The 18,514-nt window shown below is 40.2% G+C and overlaps 3 protein-coding genes across 4 annotated transcripts; 2 read left to right on the forward strand and 1 right to left on the reverse strand.

The window, feature by feature from the left end:
- Window positions 1-42: 42 nt before the first annotated feature.
- LOC133718737 (pentatricopeptide repeat-containing protein At5g14770, mitochondrial) lies at window positions 43-5,104 on the reverse strand. Of its 2 annotated transcripts, XM_062145603.1 has the most exons (3): window positions 1,780-5,104; window positions 1,094-1,369; window positions 43-859 (listed from the first exon to the last, which is right to left on the reverse strand). In XM_062145603.1, the coding sequence occupies exon 1, from the start codon at window positions 5,045-5,047 to the stop codon at window positions 2,012-2,014; it is 3,036 nt and encodes a 1,011-aa protein (XP_062001587.1). In that variant the 5' UTR covers window positions 5,048-5,104; the 3' UTR covers window positions 43-859; window positions 1,094-1,369; window positions 1,780-2,011. The 2 variants fall into 2 exon arrangements, with proteins under 2 accessions (XP_062001587.1, XP_062001586.1); XM_062145602.1 differs by lacking the exon at window positions 1,094-1,369.
- A 138-nt stretch (window positions 5,105-5,242) lies between these two features.
- Window positions 5,243-9,971, forward strand: LOC133718741 (small ribosomal subunit protein uS5m). The gene is made up of 8 exons (XM_062145607.1): window positions 5,243-5,854; window positions 6,549-7,069; window positions 7,431-7,481; window positions 7,564-7,671; window positions 9,166-9,261; window positions 9,405-9,503; window positions 9,589-9,648; window positions 9,735-9,971. The coding sequence occupies exons 1-8, from the start codon at window positions 5,389-5,391 to the stop codon at window positions 9,801-9,803; spliced, it is 1,470 nt and encodes a 489-aa protein (XP_062001591.1). The 5' UTR covers window positions 5,243-5,388; the 3' UTR covers window positions 9,804-9,971.
- Window positions 9,972-10,142: 171 nt separating this feature from the next.
- LOC133718738 (probable folate-biopterin transporter 7) lies at window positions 10,143-13,308 on the forward strand. Its single transcript, XM_062145604.1, has 4 exons — window positions 10,143-10,479; window positions 10,572-10,659; window positions 10,807-11,313; window positions 11,977-13,308. The coding sequence occupies exons 3-4, from the start codon at window positions 10,818-10,820 to the stop codon at window positions 13,050-13,052; spliced, it is 1,572 nt and encodes a 523-aa protein (XP_062001588.1). The 5' UTR covers window positions 10,143-10,479; window positions 10,572-10,659; window positions 10,807-10,817; the 3' UTR covers window positions 13,053-13,308.
- Window positions 13,309-18,514: the final 5,206 nt, after the last annotated feature.

Raw genomic sequence — 18,514 nt, forward strand, 5'->3', positions numbered from 1 at the left:
TTGAGTTCGTCAAACACTGCTATTTCTTAAAAAAAAAAAAGATAAAAAAAAAAAGGAAAAAGTTTATTTATGCATTAAAGGGAAAAATCAAAGTAAATGATATGAAGTTTAGTGTTTGGATATCAACTAAAAATGAACTATTCTTCCCCCAAAAAACAAAAATCATAAATTTACAACCTTAAGTTTTACCAAAATAAGTGATAGTTTCAGAAAAAAAAAAAAACACTGATAGTTCTACATAAAAAAACAAAATAAAAATGAAACACCACCCACCACAACCAGTCTTCATTGTCGCCGCCGCCGCCGCCGCCCACATCACTCCAACAATTGACTATCCCCAACCCTACTAAGTCGGAGCAATTGCAGCCCCAACTCCAACTTCCACTACCACCATCACCTAATACCATCGCTGCCAACACCATTATTACCGCCACAATTCAACCGTTATCAATGTCATTGCCTCAGCCACCATCACTGCCATCAACACACCACCAATGCAACCACAACGTTGACATCGTCCACCATCCTCAGAACCCTTGATCACCACAACCTTCATTGTTGCTGCCACCATCCAACACCCACCACCACCAACATACTCCTGCAATCACTGCCCAGAATCAACCGTCACTGTGTTGCTACTACCACCCCCACCCAAACCACCACTATCTTGCTCTCACCACCCTCACTATAACACCCAAACAATTGACTTTGCTGGACTTCACTATATCTAACGAACCATTAATATCGACTTGGAGATTTCCTTGCCTTTATGTCACAACTTGGCGCCTGCACGATCTCAGCATATTACACTTTCTCTCAATCATTAAACTCCTTATTTCTCAGACTCCACAACATTTATCTGCAAAGAAAAAACACAACTCAAATGATCAAAATTACACAACTAAAGCATTTAATCAATAGTCATAAGGACAACAAACATGTATGTTTGAGCTACCATCGTTCTTATACTTACAATGCTCTGTTTTTCATACTCGCAATATTTCTCAAGTCACATTTCACCAAATACTTTTCTACATTACAACGGAACTAATTATTCTCACAACACGATTGAAAATACTTGTTTAAAACTTACTATCTCAAACTACTAACACTTCCTGCAAAACATCTATGGTGCAGCTGTCGTAGAAAGCAGAAAGCCCGCAAGAGATGGATATTGTTAGAACTGGAATTCAAATTGCTCCATAGTCCATACTATGCGAGCCTAGTCCTATTACTAAAGTTCATTCTTTCTTAAAGATAATAAAAGTAACAGGCATGACTTTCTGATAGCACTGATAGCACCTTTAATATCATTTCGTTCCCAAAATTGCCTCATCACCAGCAGTTTGCACAGAAGTGTATGTCATGACTTCCGTAAAGGCAGCAGCGTCAGAGAAATATTCAAGTAATTCAATTATGACTCATCGCAGCAAAGGAAGATATTAAATGGTACGACATTGGCCCTTTACTTTATCCAGCGTAAACTCATCACAAGAAATGAAGCAATTCACATGTCACTAATGGTGCGCATTAGTATAGAATACTAGACTGAAGCAAATCTGAGAAAAAAATACAGGCTTTCAACACTTTACAAGGTTATGTGATAAAGTTACGTTATTAGGTCGCAGTCTCAACAGAAACTTTATTTCAGAAAAGTGAAGCAACAGATTGTGTCATAGATGATCAATGGAATGTTCAATACTAATCCCAATGCTGGAAAGCAATCAATTCAAATGAATTATATTTATTCCTTATGCTAGTAGAAGAAAAGGATGGTACCTGCACGAGAATTCATCAGCTTCTTCAATTGAACACATCGAATGCATCATGTCGAGTCTTTGCCACTGAGGCTAAATGTTAACAGTACATCAATAGCACTCCATGGGGAATGCATATCATAGCATTTCAGGACTCGTTTTCCAATTGAAGAATTGGACTAGCCATAGAATTGATTGAAAAGATGTTATCCCAGGATGGGTATTTCTTGTTTTCTTTCTTTAGAGCCCATGTATCATATGTTCTTGTTGATGTACAGTTCCTTTAATAGCCTCTGAGCATCAGCCTTCTTTCCTGGTCTAGCAAAGGTAGAACTGATAGATGAAAGGGTACTTCCACCTGGAACATACCCTTTCTCATTCATCTCGGCTAATAATCTCTTTGCCTCAGCTCGGTATGACTTTCGCAACTTCTTCTCCACCTCTGGCTGCTTTGATAGCTTACACCAGCCACAGATTAGTATGCTGTATGTTGAAGAATTAGGACAGGCACCCCTTGCCTGCATCTCATTCATAAGCTCCCTAGCTTGGCTCATCTTTCCCACCTTAGCAAAATCACTAATAAGCACATTGTAGGTGCCAGTATTGGGAACAAAACTTTTGCTTACCATTTCACAATAACGCCTTATGGCTTCCTTCTTATTTCCAATCTTACCATAGCCGGAAACCAATATATCATATGTGGAAGCATTAGGAAGAAAGCCTCTATTCTTCATTTCACTAAATAATTCATCTGCCTTTGTCATCAATCCAGCACCTGAAAGGACCCCTAAAAGAATATTGTACGTTTCAATATTTGGAGAAACTCCCTCAGCCAGCATCTTTGAGTGTGTAGCAAAAGCCCTTTTTAGATGGCTGCTCATACCATATCCACGTATAAGGGCATTGTAAGTAATAGTATCAGCTAAAAATCCTCTTCCAGTCATCTCTTCTAATACTGTAGTGGCCTTCCTGGTCATTCCCAGCCTACATAAGATAGTGATGAGATTATTATAAACATCATGATTGAGGTCAAGCCCCATACTTACAAGCTTCTGATGCATTTGCAAAATTGGATCAGCTCTTCTACTCTTTGAAGAAGCATCAAGCAGAAGCCTATGAGTAACTGAGGTAGGGAGAGAACCCACAGCCACCATTTCATTTAAGACATCCATTGCTTTTTCAATCTTATCTTCTTCACAAAGCCCTCCTATCAGAATGTTACAAGTGAATGAATTTAAAATGAACCCTTGACCCTTCATCTCATTCCAAAGTTCAAAAGCATTTTCAGTGTCACCCTCTCTGCAGAATGCAATAATCAGGGTATTGTACGTGACACAGTCGGGAGCCACTCCCAACTCTCTCATTCCAGTATAGACAGATTTGACTTCATATTTCCCAAGCCGCAACAGACCATTTATCAAGACATTGTATGAAACAACATCAAACCCTATATTTTTCTCCGCCATTTCTTGGAACAAGTTAAGAGCAATTGACTCTTTTCCCACTTTAAAGAAGCCATCCATCAGAGATGTGTAGTTAACACGGTCAAGAAACAAGCCCTCAGAAGTCATATCCATAATTAATCCCTCAGCTTGTTCCATCCTTCTGCACTTTTTCATGTTGTTCACAAAAGCATCAAATATGAAACTGTTGTCCTCCAATCCTCTAATTTTCATTTCATTGTAGAGATCAAGGGCAAATTCTTGTTTACCTGCCTTAAAACACCCATCAATTAGTATTGCATACACAAAAACATTTGGCAATACATTTTTTTGCACCATCTTCCTCAATAAACCAATAGCATCACCAATCATTCCTTTCTTCATATAACCCTTTATGAGAGAAGAATAAGTGATAATATTGGGGAAAACATGTTTATCTTCCATTTCTCTGAGTATTGCTTCTGCACCGCCCATGTCTCCTGAATTGCAATGCCCATTTATCAAAGCAGAATAGGTGATACAGTTTGGAACAAAGCTGAGCTTTGAAATTGTTCGAAACAGGTCCTTAGCCTCGCCGACTTTTCCAACTTTAAACAGTCCAGCCATTAAAGCAGTGCAAATTACTAAATCAAAAACTAGGCCGCGAACCACCATTTGGCCTTGAAGGATGAGAGCTTCCCTAGAAGAGCCTGCCTTAAACAAAGAATCCACGAGGGTAGTGAAGGAGACATTATTAGGATTTACACCCATTTTCTCCATCTCCCTTAAGAGCAGTTTGGCTTCTGACAGCCTCCCATGCTTGCAAAGACCATATATAATGGAGCTATAAGTAACAACATCCGGGAAAATGCCATTCATAACCATTTCCTCATACAGAGAAAGAGCCTCTTCAAGTCCTTGATGCTTACTGTAAGCGCTAATGAGAGTGGTGAGAGTTATAACATTTGGTCTAAAATTCATACTGCCAGTCCAGTTCTCATTATGAGGGCCATCTTGGTTTCCTTGAGATGTCAAAATGTTATGTATTGTACTCTTGGCATTTACAAAATCCCCCACGTGACAAAACCCATGAACAAGAGTAACAGTATCAGGAAGAAGACCATCCCTCTCCATTCTCTCAATTAACTCGAGTGCACGGCTAACTTGTCCAGCTTTGCAATATCCAGCAATCAAGGTGTTAAAACCTACAACATCCTGAGTAATTCCACCACTGACCAAATTATCCATAACCCATTCTGCATACTCTACTAGGCCAATTCGGCAAAACCCGTTAACTAGTAAATTGCAAGTATAAGAATCTATGGATATAGCCCTCCGCAGCATTTGAGACAAAAATCCAAAAGCTTGATAAGGCATTCCTTGTTGGGAGAAGCCCCAAATGAGAGTGTTATAGGAAACAGTATCAATTTGAGTATTTCTTAAGAAATGCAGTGCCAGACTCAAGTTTCCGACTTTGCAGAAAGAGTGAATCAATATGTTGCGGGTGAAAACACTAGGCACAACCCCACAGGAGAGCATCTCAGAGTAGAGAAGGGATACCTGAGAAGACAAACCAGAGGCACTGAAATGGTGAAGAAGCCGATTCCAAAGAGGCAGAACAGGAACGAGGCCATGACTTCGCATAGAGAAGAAGGCGTGGGAAGCATCGGAGAATCTGCCGCAGGCCAAGTAGAGGTGTATAAGGGTGCAAAAGAAGGATGAATAGAGGTGAGTCTTGGATGGTGGGATGGAGTAGTAGTTTTGGGGAGCAAAGCCAAATGAGTGGGACGAGGAGGAACTCAAAGATCGAGCCAGGAAAAGTAGACTAGTCTTGGCTTGCTTCTTCAGACGCTGGCGCATCATATTCATATCATTTGGCTCTCTGCCCCTTTTCCTTTTCCTGAATGAATGAAGGGAATGGCTATGTTTTTTTCTGAGAAAGTTTTACTTTTACTGTTTGGGTCTTGGGCTTGGGCCCCCCTTACCAAACACGTGACGTGAGTTAGTTGCTCTCTCTCAGCGGTAAATAAAATAATAATAATATAATACACAGCGGTAAAATTCTCTGCTGCTAAACCCTACGACTCTGCCTCATTTCCACACTCAAGGGGTTCCCTTCCGTCGCCGTCGCCATTCAATTTGTATTTGGGTTCAGGGATGACCAGATTAGAGTAGTTGATGAACAAACAATCCAATCAAACAAACAAACAATGTCCAAATCGCAAGCGTTCTCGTGGTCGCGTCTCATCTTCAATCAAGCAATCAACAAAACCCGCAACGCCCCACTCCCCTTCATCTCCTCCACCTTTCCACACTTGCTCAGGTCCTCTGGGCACTATTCCACAGTATCAGACAGAGTAGTCCGTGACCTTCTGGCCGAGGTCGAGAGAGAAAAGCAGAGAGAAAGAGAGCAGAGGAAAAGGGCTGGTCTCGACACCAAAGACATTGACCAAGAAGATGAGGAGGACTACATGCGTGTCACTCCATTGATAGAGAAGCTTGAGAAGGAGGAGCTCAAGGCCACTGGGGATCTCAATTCCTATGAGGAGCCCACCGATTCGGATAGTGACGACGACGACGAGCGCTTTACTCCCGATGCCGTCAAGAAGAGGTTTGATGAGTTTCAGAGGAAGTTCACGCGACACGAGGAATTGCTCAAGAATTTCACACAGGCTGGTACTGCTCTTCTTCATTCCTTCTGTCTTTTTTTATTTTATTTTTCATAAGATTCATCTTTCGTATTCTTGTATTGGCATTGCTTGATTGATTGAATGCCAAGATTTTCTGGGGAGAAAACCGCTCATCTTCTTCTTTTTCATTTTCCGTCTAAATGGCATGCTTTGATTAACTTGTTTTGTTTGTGTACATAAAAGAATGAAATTTTAGAAATGATCCCACAGCTGCCTGAGAATTAAATTATGGTGATGCTGTTTAGGTTTCAAAGAGTTCCATAACACTCCCACTAACTAATTCAAATGGCAAAGCGGCATAAACTTTTTTCTGTTGCAAATAACTTTGAGCTATCAAATCTCATGGGATTGTTTTTGTTTTTCTGAAGAACAGTGCTTATAATAAGCAAAACTTGCAAGCATTCAATTTGCTTGGTTTTCATATAGAATTTTTGTTCCTCAAGTTTAGTGTGTGTGTATAACATTGTGCTCCTCGCAGTTTCTGAAATACACTGAACAAGATTTCATGATTGACAACTGATTTAGCTTTGTTTCTTCAGAAATCAATGCAATACTTTTGAAATTTGCAATGTATTTGACTATTTGTACATCTTTGAGATGGATTTTCGTGTAAAAGAATGTCATACATTGTAATTATATATGTATTATAACACGTCTACATGTGTATAACGTTTTGACAGAGACACTTGATGATGCTTTTAAATGGATGAATAAAATTGACAAGTTTGAGCAAAAGCATTTCCGGCTTCGCCCTGAATATAGAGTCATTGGTGAATTGATGAACCGTCTAAAAGTAGCTGAGGGCAAGGATAAATTCATTCTGCAGCACAAACTAAACAGGGCTATGCGATTGGTGCAGTGGAAGGAAGCCTATGATCCAAACGATCCTGCCAACTATGGAGTCATTCAGGAACAACTGGAGCCCTCATTTGATGTTCTAGAAGATGCTGGATTTGAAAAAGAAAAAAAAATTATTCGAGGAGTTGATGATGATGATGATGAAGAATTCAATGACATGAAGGAGAAAGATGACATACTATTAGAGAAGCTAAATGCTATTGACAAGAAACTTGAAGAGAAGCTAGCAGAGTTGGATCATACTTTTGGAAAGAAGGGAAAGGTTCTAGAGGAAGAGATCAGAGATCTAGCAGAGGAAAGAAATGATTTGACGGAGAAGAAGAGAAGACCTCTCTATAGGAAAGTAAGTAGACATATCCTCTGGTTTTTATTCTAGTCGTTATGCAGAGGTTGAGAAACTGTTGTGGGCTAATTTTGATGCATTTTTTTCCTCTGTTATATCTAGTGTTTTATTCCGTTATATCATTCACTTCTGCTCTTTTATGTTTTGACTTGCAAGTATCCAATAATACTTGTAGAAGAAACATTATTAGTTCTTTTTCTGTATCTTTTCAATCGGTCTTACTGAAGTCTGTTTTTTGGAGTACAATTGAACTTGAATTATCTTGTTTTGATCTACGTAGGGTTTTCCTTCAGCTTCTGCTTTTCGTTTTGGGTATACATACTCACACCTTTTTGCCATTTTGTTCATTGATTGCTGGCAGGGTTTTGATGTTAGATTAATTGATGTGAACCGGACTTGTAAAGTTACAAAGGTACTACTAATCATGTTCTTTTAATTTCTTTTAACATCGATCGATGCTTTCATGTTTTTATTTGCACCTATTGGTTTTATAGGGAGGACAAGTGGTCAAATACACTGCTATATTAGTTTGTGGGAACTATCATGGTGTTGTAGGTTATGCTAAAGCAAAAGGTCCAGCTGTCCCCCTCGCCCTCCAGAAGGTATGTGTTGCGTGCTTATGTATTCTGCAGAATTCATATATTTACATAGATACAGCAATATATTTTGGTATGTCAATTTGATAATGATTCAGATTACATGTGGTGGCAAGGCGTAATGCCTTAAGAGAAAAAAAAAATTATTACAATTGATTAGATTTATCATATTGAGTAGTATAGAGGAAATAAGAAGTATTAATTGGGGAGTAAGCAGAGTATTCTTGTCCTTGTCTTCGGTTGTGAACTTGTTCACAGCTTTTGTAATTTTTCTTTCTCTATCAGTAAAGGGTGTTCTGTTTAAAATGGAAGAAAATTTTTGACCCCTATTGTTGTTTAATGAATCACGACTACTTATGGGGTATTTGAATACTCCCCAACCCATGATACATTTAGAAAACAGGTCAAGTCCATATGCAGTTGACTTGTGACAAATTTGACTCTGGATGCAATATGGAGACGTATCTCCAGGTATTGGTTGAACCATAACCGGTCGTTTTGACAGTTAAAGATGGAGGCCAGGAAGAGGAAAAAGAAGATATGCGGGTGAAGGAAAGAAGAAAGTATGTGGCTTAGGGTATATTTAGCCTGGTTGTTCGGGTTAAACTGCTGATTCCTACATCTTAGATCGTGAAGTTCTTGAGCCTGTTCTGTTGGGTTGTTGTTAAGGTTGCAGGGGTGTATACAGACTAAGTGTGTGAAGGAAATGCCACATAGGAATAGGAAATACGACAATTAAAAGTATATAAGTGTGTTACTATTAGTATTGTGCCTTGGTTAGAAAATACCCCACATCTGAATAGGGTCTTGAGCTAACTTCGGTGGTGGATCTAGGTGGCTAAGTTGGGGGCAGTCTCTGTGCTATGGTGCCAGTAGTTGTGGGCAGCCCACGCAAATCCGTTGCATTACATTTATATGGACTGAAATTCATAACGAATAGAAAGAAAACCATATCAAACTGGACTAGTTAGACTGGTTTTGGTTTACCACCTGTAAGGTCGGTCATTTTGTCTCATCTTGATGATGAAAAGCTTCTTTTTGAAGATAGGCATATGTGAACAACACTTGTTCAGGGAGTATGACCAAGTTTGTCTACTGCCTAGAATGATATGAGGGGCATACAATTGGAGATTAAATGCAAATAAAAACCTAAAGCTTATATGAAAAGAAAAAATTATCCTTGTTGCTTTGTCAGGTTGGTGACTGTTTTCACTCTTGTTTGCTCATTCAGGTAAACAAATTACAAATTATTGCCTGAAAAAAAAAAAAGTGAATAGTATCAACTGAGCCAAGTTCTTTGTCTCGTATGTCAGGAGTTTGAGTTTAATCTAAGAGGCCTCCTTTTATTTGAATTGCGGACAAAGTTGGTTTCTTAAGTGTTTTCATTTAAGCATAGTTTTCCATAAGTTTTCTCTCTATTTATCTTACTAGAATTGTCTTTGTGATATTCTTCTTTTATATTTCTCTTTTGGTGGGTACTGATTGATTTTACTACAACAGGCATATGAGAAATGCTTTCAGAATCTCCACTATGTAGAACGACATGAGGAGCATACAATTGCGCATGCAATACAAACTACATATAAAAAAACAAAGGTAATAGCCTCATCTTGCATTGGTTTTTCTTTTGGTTGTATCATTTCTTCTGCTCTGCCCTATGGTTTTGGTTTTTTAGTAAATACACAGCCTGTTGTGTTTATTCTTTCACTCCCTATCTCTTAAGTTTTAATTCTTGTTAGGTTTATCTCTGGCCTGCACCCACTAGGACGGGTATGAAAGCAGGAAGAACTGTCGAAACCATTCTAAACTTGGCAGGTTTCAATAATGTCAAGTCTAAGGTAATTGACCGTCAAACTGAATCCATTTCACAAGGGTGGTGTATGCAATTTGGATTATTGCTCTAACTTCCAACACTACTGTCAGGTTGTTGGTTCAAGGAATCCTCATAATACAGTGAAGGCTGTTTTCAAAGCCCTTAATGCGGTAAGGAAACTGTCCAGCTGGTATATAAGAATTTTTCCTGCATTCGCTGACTTTATGTATATTCACTGCATCTGTACATTTTGCAGATTGAAACGCCCAAGGATGTTCAAGAAAAGTTTGGACGCACTGTTGTTGAGAAGTCCCTCGTATCGTAGATGATAGATTTGGTTATGTGCCCTGTGTTATGGTTTGTCAGATTAGACTATAAAAATCCAAATTTTCTTGTAAGTGAACATTCCTTGTTTTGTTGTCGATAAAAAGTCCATCCAGACCGAAAAGAAAGCATCTTTTTGGAATCAGTATGGGAGCTATTTCTGCCACCACTGTAATTCTTAAATCTGAAGGAGCTGCCAACTTTTGCAGTTTAACTAGAAGTATATTCTCTGTTTTTGGAAACTAACAGTTCACCGACAAGAATCTTCATATCCCCAATCAAAAGCTACGTCCGGTGCTCGGTGAAACATCACCAATGGACTCATGTGTTGTTAGAGCACGTCAATGCTACGAGTGCAACTCAAATTATACCTCTATAAAAGATGGGTTAACTGTTCATTAAAAGGCGACTTTGCCCTCATTCGAATTTTGTTTACGGCTCTGCCACTGACCTATTTTTTCCTCTCTCTTCTCCTCCTCCTCCTGCCTCCTAAACCGAACAGCAGCAGCTGCCTCTCGCTCTCAACTTCACAAAACAATCAATTTATTTGACGGTGAATATGATTAAGAATGCCATGTTCGACACAGAGAGAGAGAGAGAGAGAGTGAAGAATCAAATCGTAGGTTTTGCGCAGAAGGAAAGAAGAACTGGAAAAGTTGAGGCATCTGATTAATAAGGTTATCTTCTTCTCTGAATGATGAGTTGGTAATTCAATTCCCATAATTGAAAGAGCTGGAGTCATTTGTTTGGTAATATATGAAATTAACAGGGGAAGAAGGTAGATAAGATAACTCGGAGAAAAGGAAGAGGGGGACGGGAAGCTGTCACGGTTTCGTTTTGATTTCGCACAACAATCGGTATTTTTCTTTCTTTCTCCAGAATCGCAACTCGATCTGTTTGTGGGGTATTTGTAATTTTTTTTTTTTTCCCTTGAGTTTTTGGGTTTGCATGGTTTTTGGGATCATTGATTGTATGGGATTCTTTCCCACCTATTATGATGCAAGTGATGTGATACATGGATAATGGAATTGGTACCACCTCCGATGTCGGTCAGAGAAATGAGAGAGAATCAGAAGTTTTGAAAAAAAGAGGAGAAAATAAAAAGAGCCAGGGACACGTTAGCAAGGGCACGTGTCCTGACACCGCTGGTCACAGGTTACTATATAAAAGGTGTTGCTTGCTTGCTTGCTTGCCGGCTACTCGAAAAAATCTCACTGCACATACGTCGATTATCAATCTGGGTGAGAAACTGAGAATGGTATTGGTGACGTCGTCGGAGGCGAAGATCCGGAAGGTGTTGGGATTGGGATACTGGGTGCAGGGCTTCAGGTGCTTCCCATGGTTGGCCGTCAACTTCTTCCTTAAGGACGGACTCCAAGTGGACTCCTCCACTCTCCAGCTCCTCCAGAACTCCGCCAACCTACCCATGGTCGGAAAGCCCCTTTACGGTCTCGTTTCCGACGCCATCTACATTGCTGGCCAGCACCGCATTCCCTATCTCGCCCTTGGCGGTACGCCTTTCATCTCTCTTTGCTTTTCGATCTGTTTCTTAATTACGTACCGGCAATTTTCTTGTGATTGATGAATGATCCTGGTTCGAGTCCCTAGAGTCACCTACCATGGGGTAGGAGTGAAATTCTTTAATCTCTCTTTAAAAAGTTACAAAAAAAAAAAAAAAAGAGCAACAATTATTCAGTTTGGAATCCAACCCCATTGTTACATACAGAATTTATGAGTCTAGATATTCAAGCTAGGATGTTAAAGTCTGGCAATTTCAAATGAGAACGTACAGCAAGGATCTACGTACTTGCCCATTTTTATCAAAATATCAGATGCAAATCATTATTGTTGTAATTGATGCCGTTTCCCAACACATCCGCTATAACTTTTCTCAGAGTTTCAATGTCAGTTGATGTCTTATATATCATTTTAATATCAGTTGATGTCTCATATATCATTTTAATACTGTGCCTTTAAGTTTTTATTAGTTAGTTCAAGTCGGTAAGATAGGGTTGCAATACACCTTTTCGGTTACAATCCTTCGTCTTGTTCATTGGTATAATTATTATTCTATTTCATGAAGTTTCCATTCTCATACTTCTTAGTTTGGTTCATGAATCCACCTAATGTACTTATTCTTGTAGTTGATTTCTAACATAATTCATTTGTTGCAGCGTTCTTACAAGCAGTGTCATGGTTGGCTATAGCAATCCTCTCCCAATCAGGCATCTCAATTAGCGCTATGACCCTATATCTCCTCCTCAGTAATTTGGGCGCTTCAATTGCTGAGGTTGCCAATGATGCCATTGTTGCAGAGGCAGGAAAACAGCCTGCTTCCTCCAAAAGTCCACAACCATCATCCTCGGGCGAGCTTCAGTCTTTTGTTTGGATGTCTTCAGCAGTGGGTGGAATCCTAGGATTTCTCCTAGGTGGTATTGCCATCGACAGATATGGTCCCCAAAAGATGTTCCTGTTCTACGGCTTTCTCCTCGGTGTTCAGTTTTTCATTAGCATTCTTGTCAAGGAGAGCTCTATGAACCTTCCCAAGAGAAGATCTGATGTTGGAATTCGAGAGAAGCTTTCCGAGCTGTCAATTGCATTAAGAAAACCTGAGATTGCTTACTCAATTACATGGTTTGCAGCATCATATGCCATCATTCCATCATTGACAGGCACGATGTTCTTTTACCAGACACAATATTTGAATATTGACTCATCGGTGTTGGGAATCTCAAAGGTGTTTGGCCAGGCGGCAATGCTTCTATGGAGTGTCATCTATAATCGTCACCTGAAACCGGTAACACCGAGGAAACTAATTTCAGCCATTCAGGTTACCATGGCTTTATTTATGATTTCTGATGCGTTGTTTGCAAATGGGTTTTACCGGAATATGGGGCTGTCAGACAATTTTTACATCGTAATATTTTCTGGCCTCTCAGAGGTTCTCTTGTTTATTAAGATTCTGCCCTTCAGCATTCTTGTAGCCAAGCTCTGCCCACCGGGATGCGAGGGATCTCTAATGGCATTTGTAATGTCTGCAATAGCAGTTGCGTTGATTATGAGCGGATATCTAGGTATTGCGCTTGCTTCTTATGTTGGGATCACAGGAAATGATTTTTCAGGGCTTCCGCTTGCCTTCCTAATACAAGCATTTCTCACACTCTTGCCACTCTATTGGTCATCATGTATCCCTATCCTTGAATCGGAACCCGATCATGTAAAAGCAAAACCCAGTAGCAAGAAGGAATAGCGGAATCGCGGTTGTGCCCCTACTCATGTTTGGTTTGGTATTTTAGGCTTTTCTACATTATGCAAGGGCTCGTCCTTACCACTAGATAATCTGTATAACTTATAGAGGACACTTTCAAATTTGGCAGGATCTTTCTTGTACTTAAGAATACTAGTTTTGTTTTGCACATGAATCTACAAAATAAGTAGTTTATGTTTTAGGGAAAGAGATTCGGGAGAATTTTGATGTATTCATTGATAATATGAGGTTCTTTATATAGAGGATTACAAGTACAAAATCTGAATTATCTAAGGAAAACTTAATCGAACATTAGATATCCTAATCTAGAATATTCTACCCTATTACAACTGAAACAAGTAATCGGGATTTGGGCCAGACAAATATAAATTGTGTATCCTTAAACACTCCACCTTTGTCAGCCAAACGTCGGTGCTCCTCTCGTTTCCTCGTTGTGAGGGAGTTTTTGCGTTTTGGATCTTTTGCAGCAAGGCCCTCTTGATTAAGCGAGACTAGGCCCAAGATTGATCAAAGGTTGGACCTGAGAACAACCTCGTTGTGACCAGCTAGATGATAATGGCAGTGATTGCACTAGATAATAACAGCAGTGATTGGATTGGATGATAACAACAGCGATTGGATTAGATTTCACGAGAACAGAACTTACAGGTAGATGTGGTGTGGGAGCTCGATGCATGAGAGTTTAGCAGAGAGGGAGAATTCAAGCAGTAACATGATTTCTGGATTTTGGGTTAAGGTTGGTTGGGAAGAATTGATGGCTAGGGATTAAGAGATAAAGCTTGATCTCTTGCTTGATGTTTCTGGGCTGTTGTGGCTTGGTTTTCTACGACAATGAACTCGCCTTTTATAGCGGTGATAGACGGGGAGGATTTGTGCCAAGAACCAGAGGTTTTGAAAGGGTATTCTCAGTTTTGGTGGGATCATTCTAAAACTTTCAGCTTTTGTTTTACCCATGAAATCAAAAGAGTGAAAGCTTGCTTTGGCTCTGAGGGTGAAAACCAGTGGCACAGGTATAGGACGGTGATGGGGATCCAGATTTTGTGCTGCTGTGATCTTTGAGAGATCCTAATCCCCTAATTTGTGCTATTGTAAATCGTGATCACAAAAATCTAAGAGTTATTAGAAATCGAGGCAGGATTTCGGGGGATGCGAGTTGGGAAGCTTTTGCATAGATTTGGGTTTCTTACCAGAAAAGGGTGGAGTAGTAATCCCAGCAACAACTTGATGGAACAGCGTTCCTGATTTGGGGAAGACGACTCCAACGCGTTTTTTTGGGCTACAGACTCTGGTGTAATGGACTTTGGGTAGGGGAGTGACTCTAGTGGGCTCTAAGTCTTGTTTGGGCTTGCTTTCATCTCTCCACTAGCCCATGTTAAGATGTTGGCCCTCAAAGCATGAATTTTGGTTCCCAAGTCCAAAATTATCGACGGGCTTTATCATAACAATGGGCCTCGCATGATCCGTTACCTTCCACACCACATCCCGCCGTATAAGCCCTAAACGTAGCTTGGGTCTACGCCTATCGCATGGTAAATAAGCGTGTTGGCTCCTTTGGAAATACCTGTCAATCGCTTGAGTATTTAGGCATCTCGTATTGCTTATTAAATAGAGAACTTCATTTTGACGTGAAATGGGCTTGCTTGAAGGCTTAATTAGGTTACGAGGTCAATGACCCGTTTTCATTGCTTGTCATTAGTTAAATTCGAACTTGTGGAAATTTGGGTATTAACACTCGTCAAAAACCTTACCGAGTAATAAAAATCTAGTGGGATAGAATTAACCTCTGTCGAAGGAAAAAAAAGAATACAACATACATTTCACATTTCGAGATCAAAACATGTAGACATCTCCCCCTAACGTCTGCGTCTCGCCTTGATGACTACGATCATGGGAGTTCAGATAAATCCGTAGACCAATGCTTTTTAACATGTTTCTCGAAAGTGGATTTAGGCAATGACTTAGCAAATAAGTCTGCCACATTGTCCTCAAATCAAACTTGGTTCAAAATGGAAAAAGAGGACACTGGCTGGCGGTAGAAGAGGCGGCTGTGGCGGTTTGAATCCATCATGTCATCCACCATTTTCTCTTTGTAGGGATAGAAAAAGCTTATAACAAGTTCATAACATATGAGATGTCCTGTTTTGTGCATTGTGCTAAGTACAATAATGAGTCTATTGCACTTAGGTACGGCACTTCTGCCTCTAGCCTGTCTTCGTCATCATCCTTGGAACGAAACAGATCATTTTTAGGGTCAAGACTACAGACGACCATGGGAGGGCTTACAGGCTTGAAAAAACGCCTTAGTATCCATCGACACAGTGCACATATTCCAAACCAAGACAAAACCATGTTCTTCCAAGGTCCTTCATCTCAAACTCGGACTTCAAATGTTCAGCAGTTTCCCTTAACTCATCATGAGTTCTAATGATGTTTATTTCATTAACATAAACCACGACAATGGCAAATCCGGAACTTGTTATCTTAATGAAAACACGTGGGCATAGTTGACATATCCCTTCCCAATCAAGTAGTCACTCAGACTGTTATACCACATCCGTCCGGATTATTTCAATCCATATAGTGAGCGTTTCAACCTTATTGCAAACGCGCTCCATGGTTTACAGCCACTTGATTTGGGTAACTGAAGTCTATCAGGAACCTTAATGTATATTTTTGTATCTAGAACCCTATCAGGAACTGCAACGCCGGTGTTGTGCGTGTGCGATGCGTGTGCTGTGCATAGTAGGCGGGTTATGCAGGGTAGTAGGGACGTAGGCAAGCAGGGATGGGCGCAAGGCTAGGGCGCTGGGCTATTGCGTGGGCTAAGCTGATAGCAGGCCAGCGAGCGGCGTGCTGGGGGGCAGGGGGGCTGCAAGCATGCAAGCGAGGATCTACGCGAAGTAGCAGTGAGGTAGTAGCAGGGTTCTAAAAAATGGGCTAGGCGCTAGGCGCTGGGTGTCCGATCCGATTTCGGGCTAGTCGATTGAATTGGGCGTTTGGTTTCTCAGCGGCCGCCTAGACGGTCTAGGCGGAGGTTAGGCGGTCTAGGCGCCGGGGCTGGGCGCTAGGCGCTGGATTCTGGAATTTTTTTTCCTCCTCTGGTGTATGCTGTAAGCAACTCACTTCGTTCTCCATCATGAAACTCAAATCCGGAATCGACGACCATGATTCAAAAACAAACCTACCCAACAGATTAATTCCACTAATCGACAAATCCATCATAACAAAGATCTCAAATTCAAATCCTAACAAATTCAATCTTGAACCCAATCAACCAAACTTGACAATTCGATTCGCGATCGGATTGCATCTGTGGTGGCACGAAGAGCTTCTTGACCGGGATTTCGAGTTGGGTATCGCTCTTCGAGAGGCGAGATGGGATGGGCTCTGAGATTGAGAGAGAGGATTTGGGGGAGGAGAAGAGCGTGGAGATGAAGATGGGTTTAGCTTTGTTGGGGGTTTGGGTTTTGAGAAGTGGGTGAAGTCGGTGAAGAGGTGAGATGTGGCTTCTGGGATTCTGGGAAGATGAAGCAGAACCATTAATCTTGAACCTTTACTTCGAAGCTTTCTGAGATTTTGATATGAGGCAGTGGTTTCACCTTTAGTGGTTTGTGGGCTAGCATTGTTTATTATTTTAACCCTTTTATTTTATCATTTTTTATAACCGTTCTTGGTCATGACTCATGAGTCTCATGACATTGGTCTTTTACTTTTTTTATACAAATTAAGCTATCAAATGTGTATCAATCATATCCCTTCTGGGAAGAGAGTCACTTGTTATAAAAATTATAATAAATATATATTTATATTTATATAATTATATGTTATCAAAATAAAAATAAAAATAAAAAATAAAAATCCGCCTAGTCCCCGACTAGGCTCCCGCCTAGTCCCCTAGGCGCTAGGCTCCGGGTTACCGCCCGACTAGCGCCTAGCGTTTTTTAGAACCTTGGGTAGTAGGCAGGGGCCGTAGGCTGTTGGGCTGCTGGGTTGATGCTAGTAGGCAGAAAGTAGCTAACGAGGCTAACCTAGCGACAAGGGCAAGGCTAGCGAGGCTAACCAGAAGCTTGTGAGGCTATCCTAGCGAGGCTAAGACAGATTTTGGGATTTTTGATTTTCTTTGGGTTTTGGCTTTTGATTCAGGTTTAGGGCTTAATGCTGATAACGTGTTTTAGGAAAAGAGATTTGGGAGAATAATTGATGTATTCATTGATAATAAGGGCCTCTTTATATAGAAGATTACAAGTACATAATCTCAATCATACAAGGAAAACCTAATCGAATATTGATTAGGATATCTAGAAGATTCTACCCTATTACAACTGAAACAAATAATCAAGGTTTGGGCACTAGACACATAGTTTGTATATCCTTAAAACTCCCATTTGTGTCTCCCAAACGTCAGTGCTCCTCCGGTTGCCATGTCAAAAACCTTGATGAGTAACGAGAGAAGCTTGAGGCAATTTAGGTTATCTCTTTTTCGTTTGCTCATATTAAGAACTAGTCTGCAATCACATGCTTTGCATGTGTAAGAAAAACTTTCGTTGTAAAAAAGAAAAAAGAAAAAAAAAGTTATCTGCAGATAATGGGTGGTTATTTGCAGAAAAAATGGATTCAATGGATAGTTATTCATGGGGTTGGTAGTTTTCCTACGTATTTATCTATTTCCCTATTTTTTTCTTTTCTTATTTTTCTGTTTCTCTTGTAATTTGACTATATTATCCCTATATGTTTTATGAGTATGAAAGTTTATTAATAGGGTTTTTGTCAATTAACCCCATTTTTAGAAATTTTTTTCCCACTTACCGTATTAAGTTTTTTTTTAATTCTCTCTTACCCATAACACTCTAAAGAGGTCTTCCCTAATACCCCATTAAGATTTTTTTTTTTTTTTTTTGGATTCCGGTCACCGGCCGCCGCCCACCGGACTTTTCTGAAAACCTCATCGGAAAGGTTTATTGCTCCCAATAGACATCTATTATCCCCAAAAAGAAGGGCAATAGACGTCTATGGCCCCTAATAAACGTCTATTGCCCCCCAATAGACGTCTATTAGCCATGTATTGCCCCTAATAGACGTCTATTGCCCCCCAACAAATAAAACTTTGATTAAAGAAAAAAAATGAAGAGATTATATCAATTCAAAACGTCTATTGCTCTCCAGTAAATGTCTATTGCCCTCCAATAGACGTCTATTGCCCCTCCAATAGACATTCATAACTTTTTTTTTTCTTTCCTTCTGTCCCATTACTTAAAAAAAAAAAAACAAAGAAATTGATTTGGGCACCCAATTGGAGTTCAAGGAGTTCAACCGTGAGACATGAACGACGGCACCATCGACGACGCCGCCGATCTTCTCACCACCACCAGTAAATTCTGATTGGCATCTGTTTGCAAAGCTTCGCGCGTCCACCCGAAACAAGGTGATGGACTAGGTACGTGGTT

This window comes from Rosa rugosa, chromosome 6, assembly GCF_958449725.1.
Source record: "Rosa rugosa chromosome 6, drRosRugo1.1, whole genome shotgun sequence".
NCBI lineage: Eukaryota > Viridiplantae > Streptophyta > Magnoliopsida > Rosales > Rosaceae > Rosa > Rosa rugosa.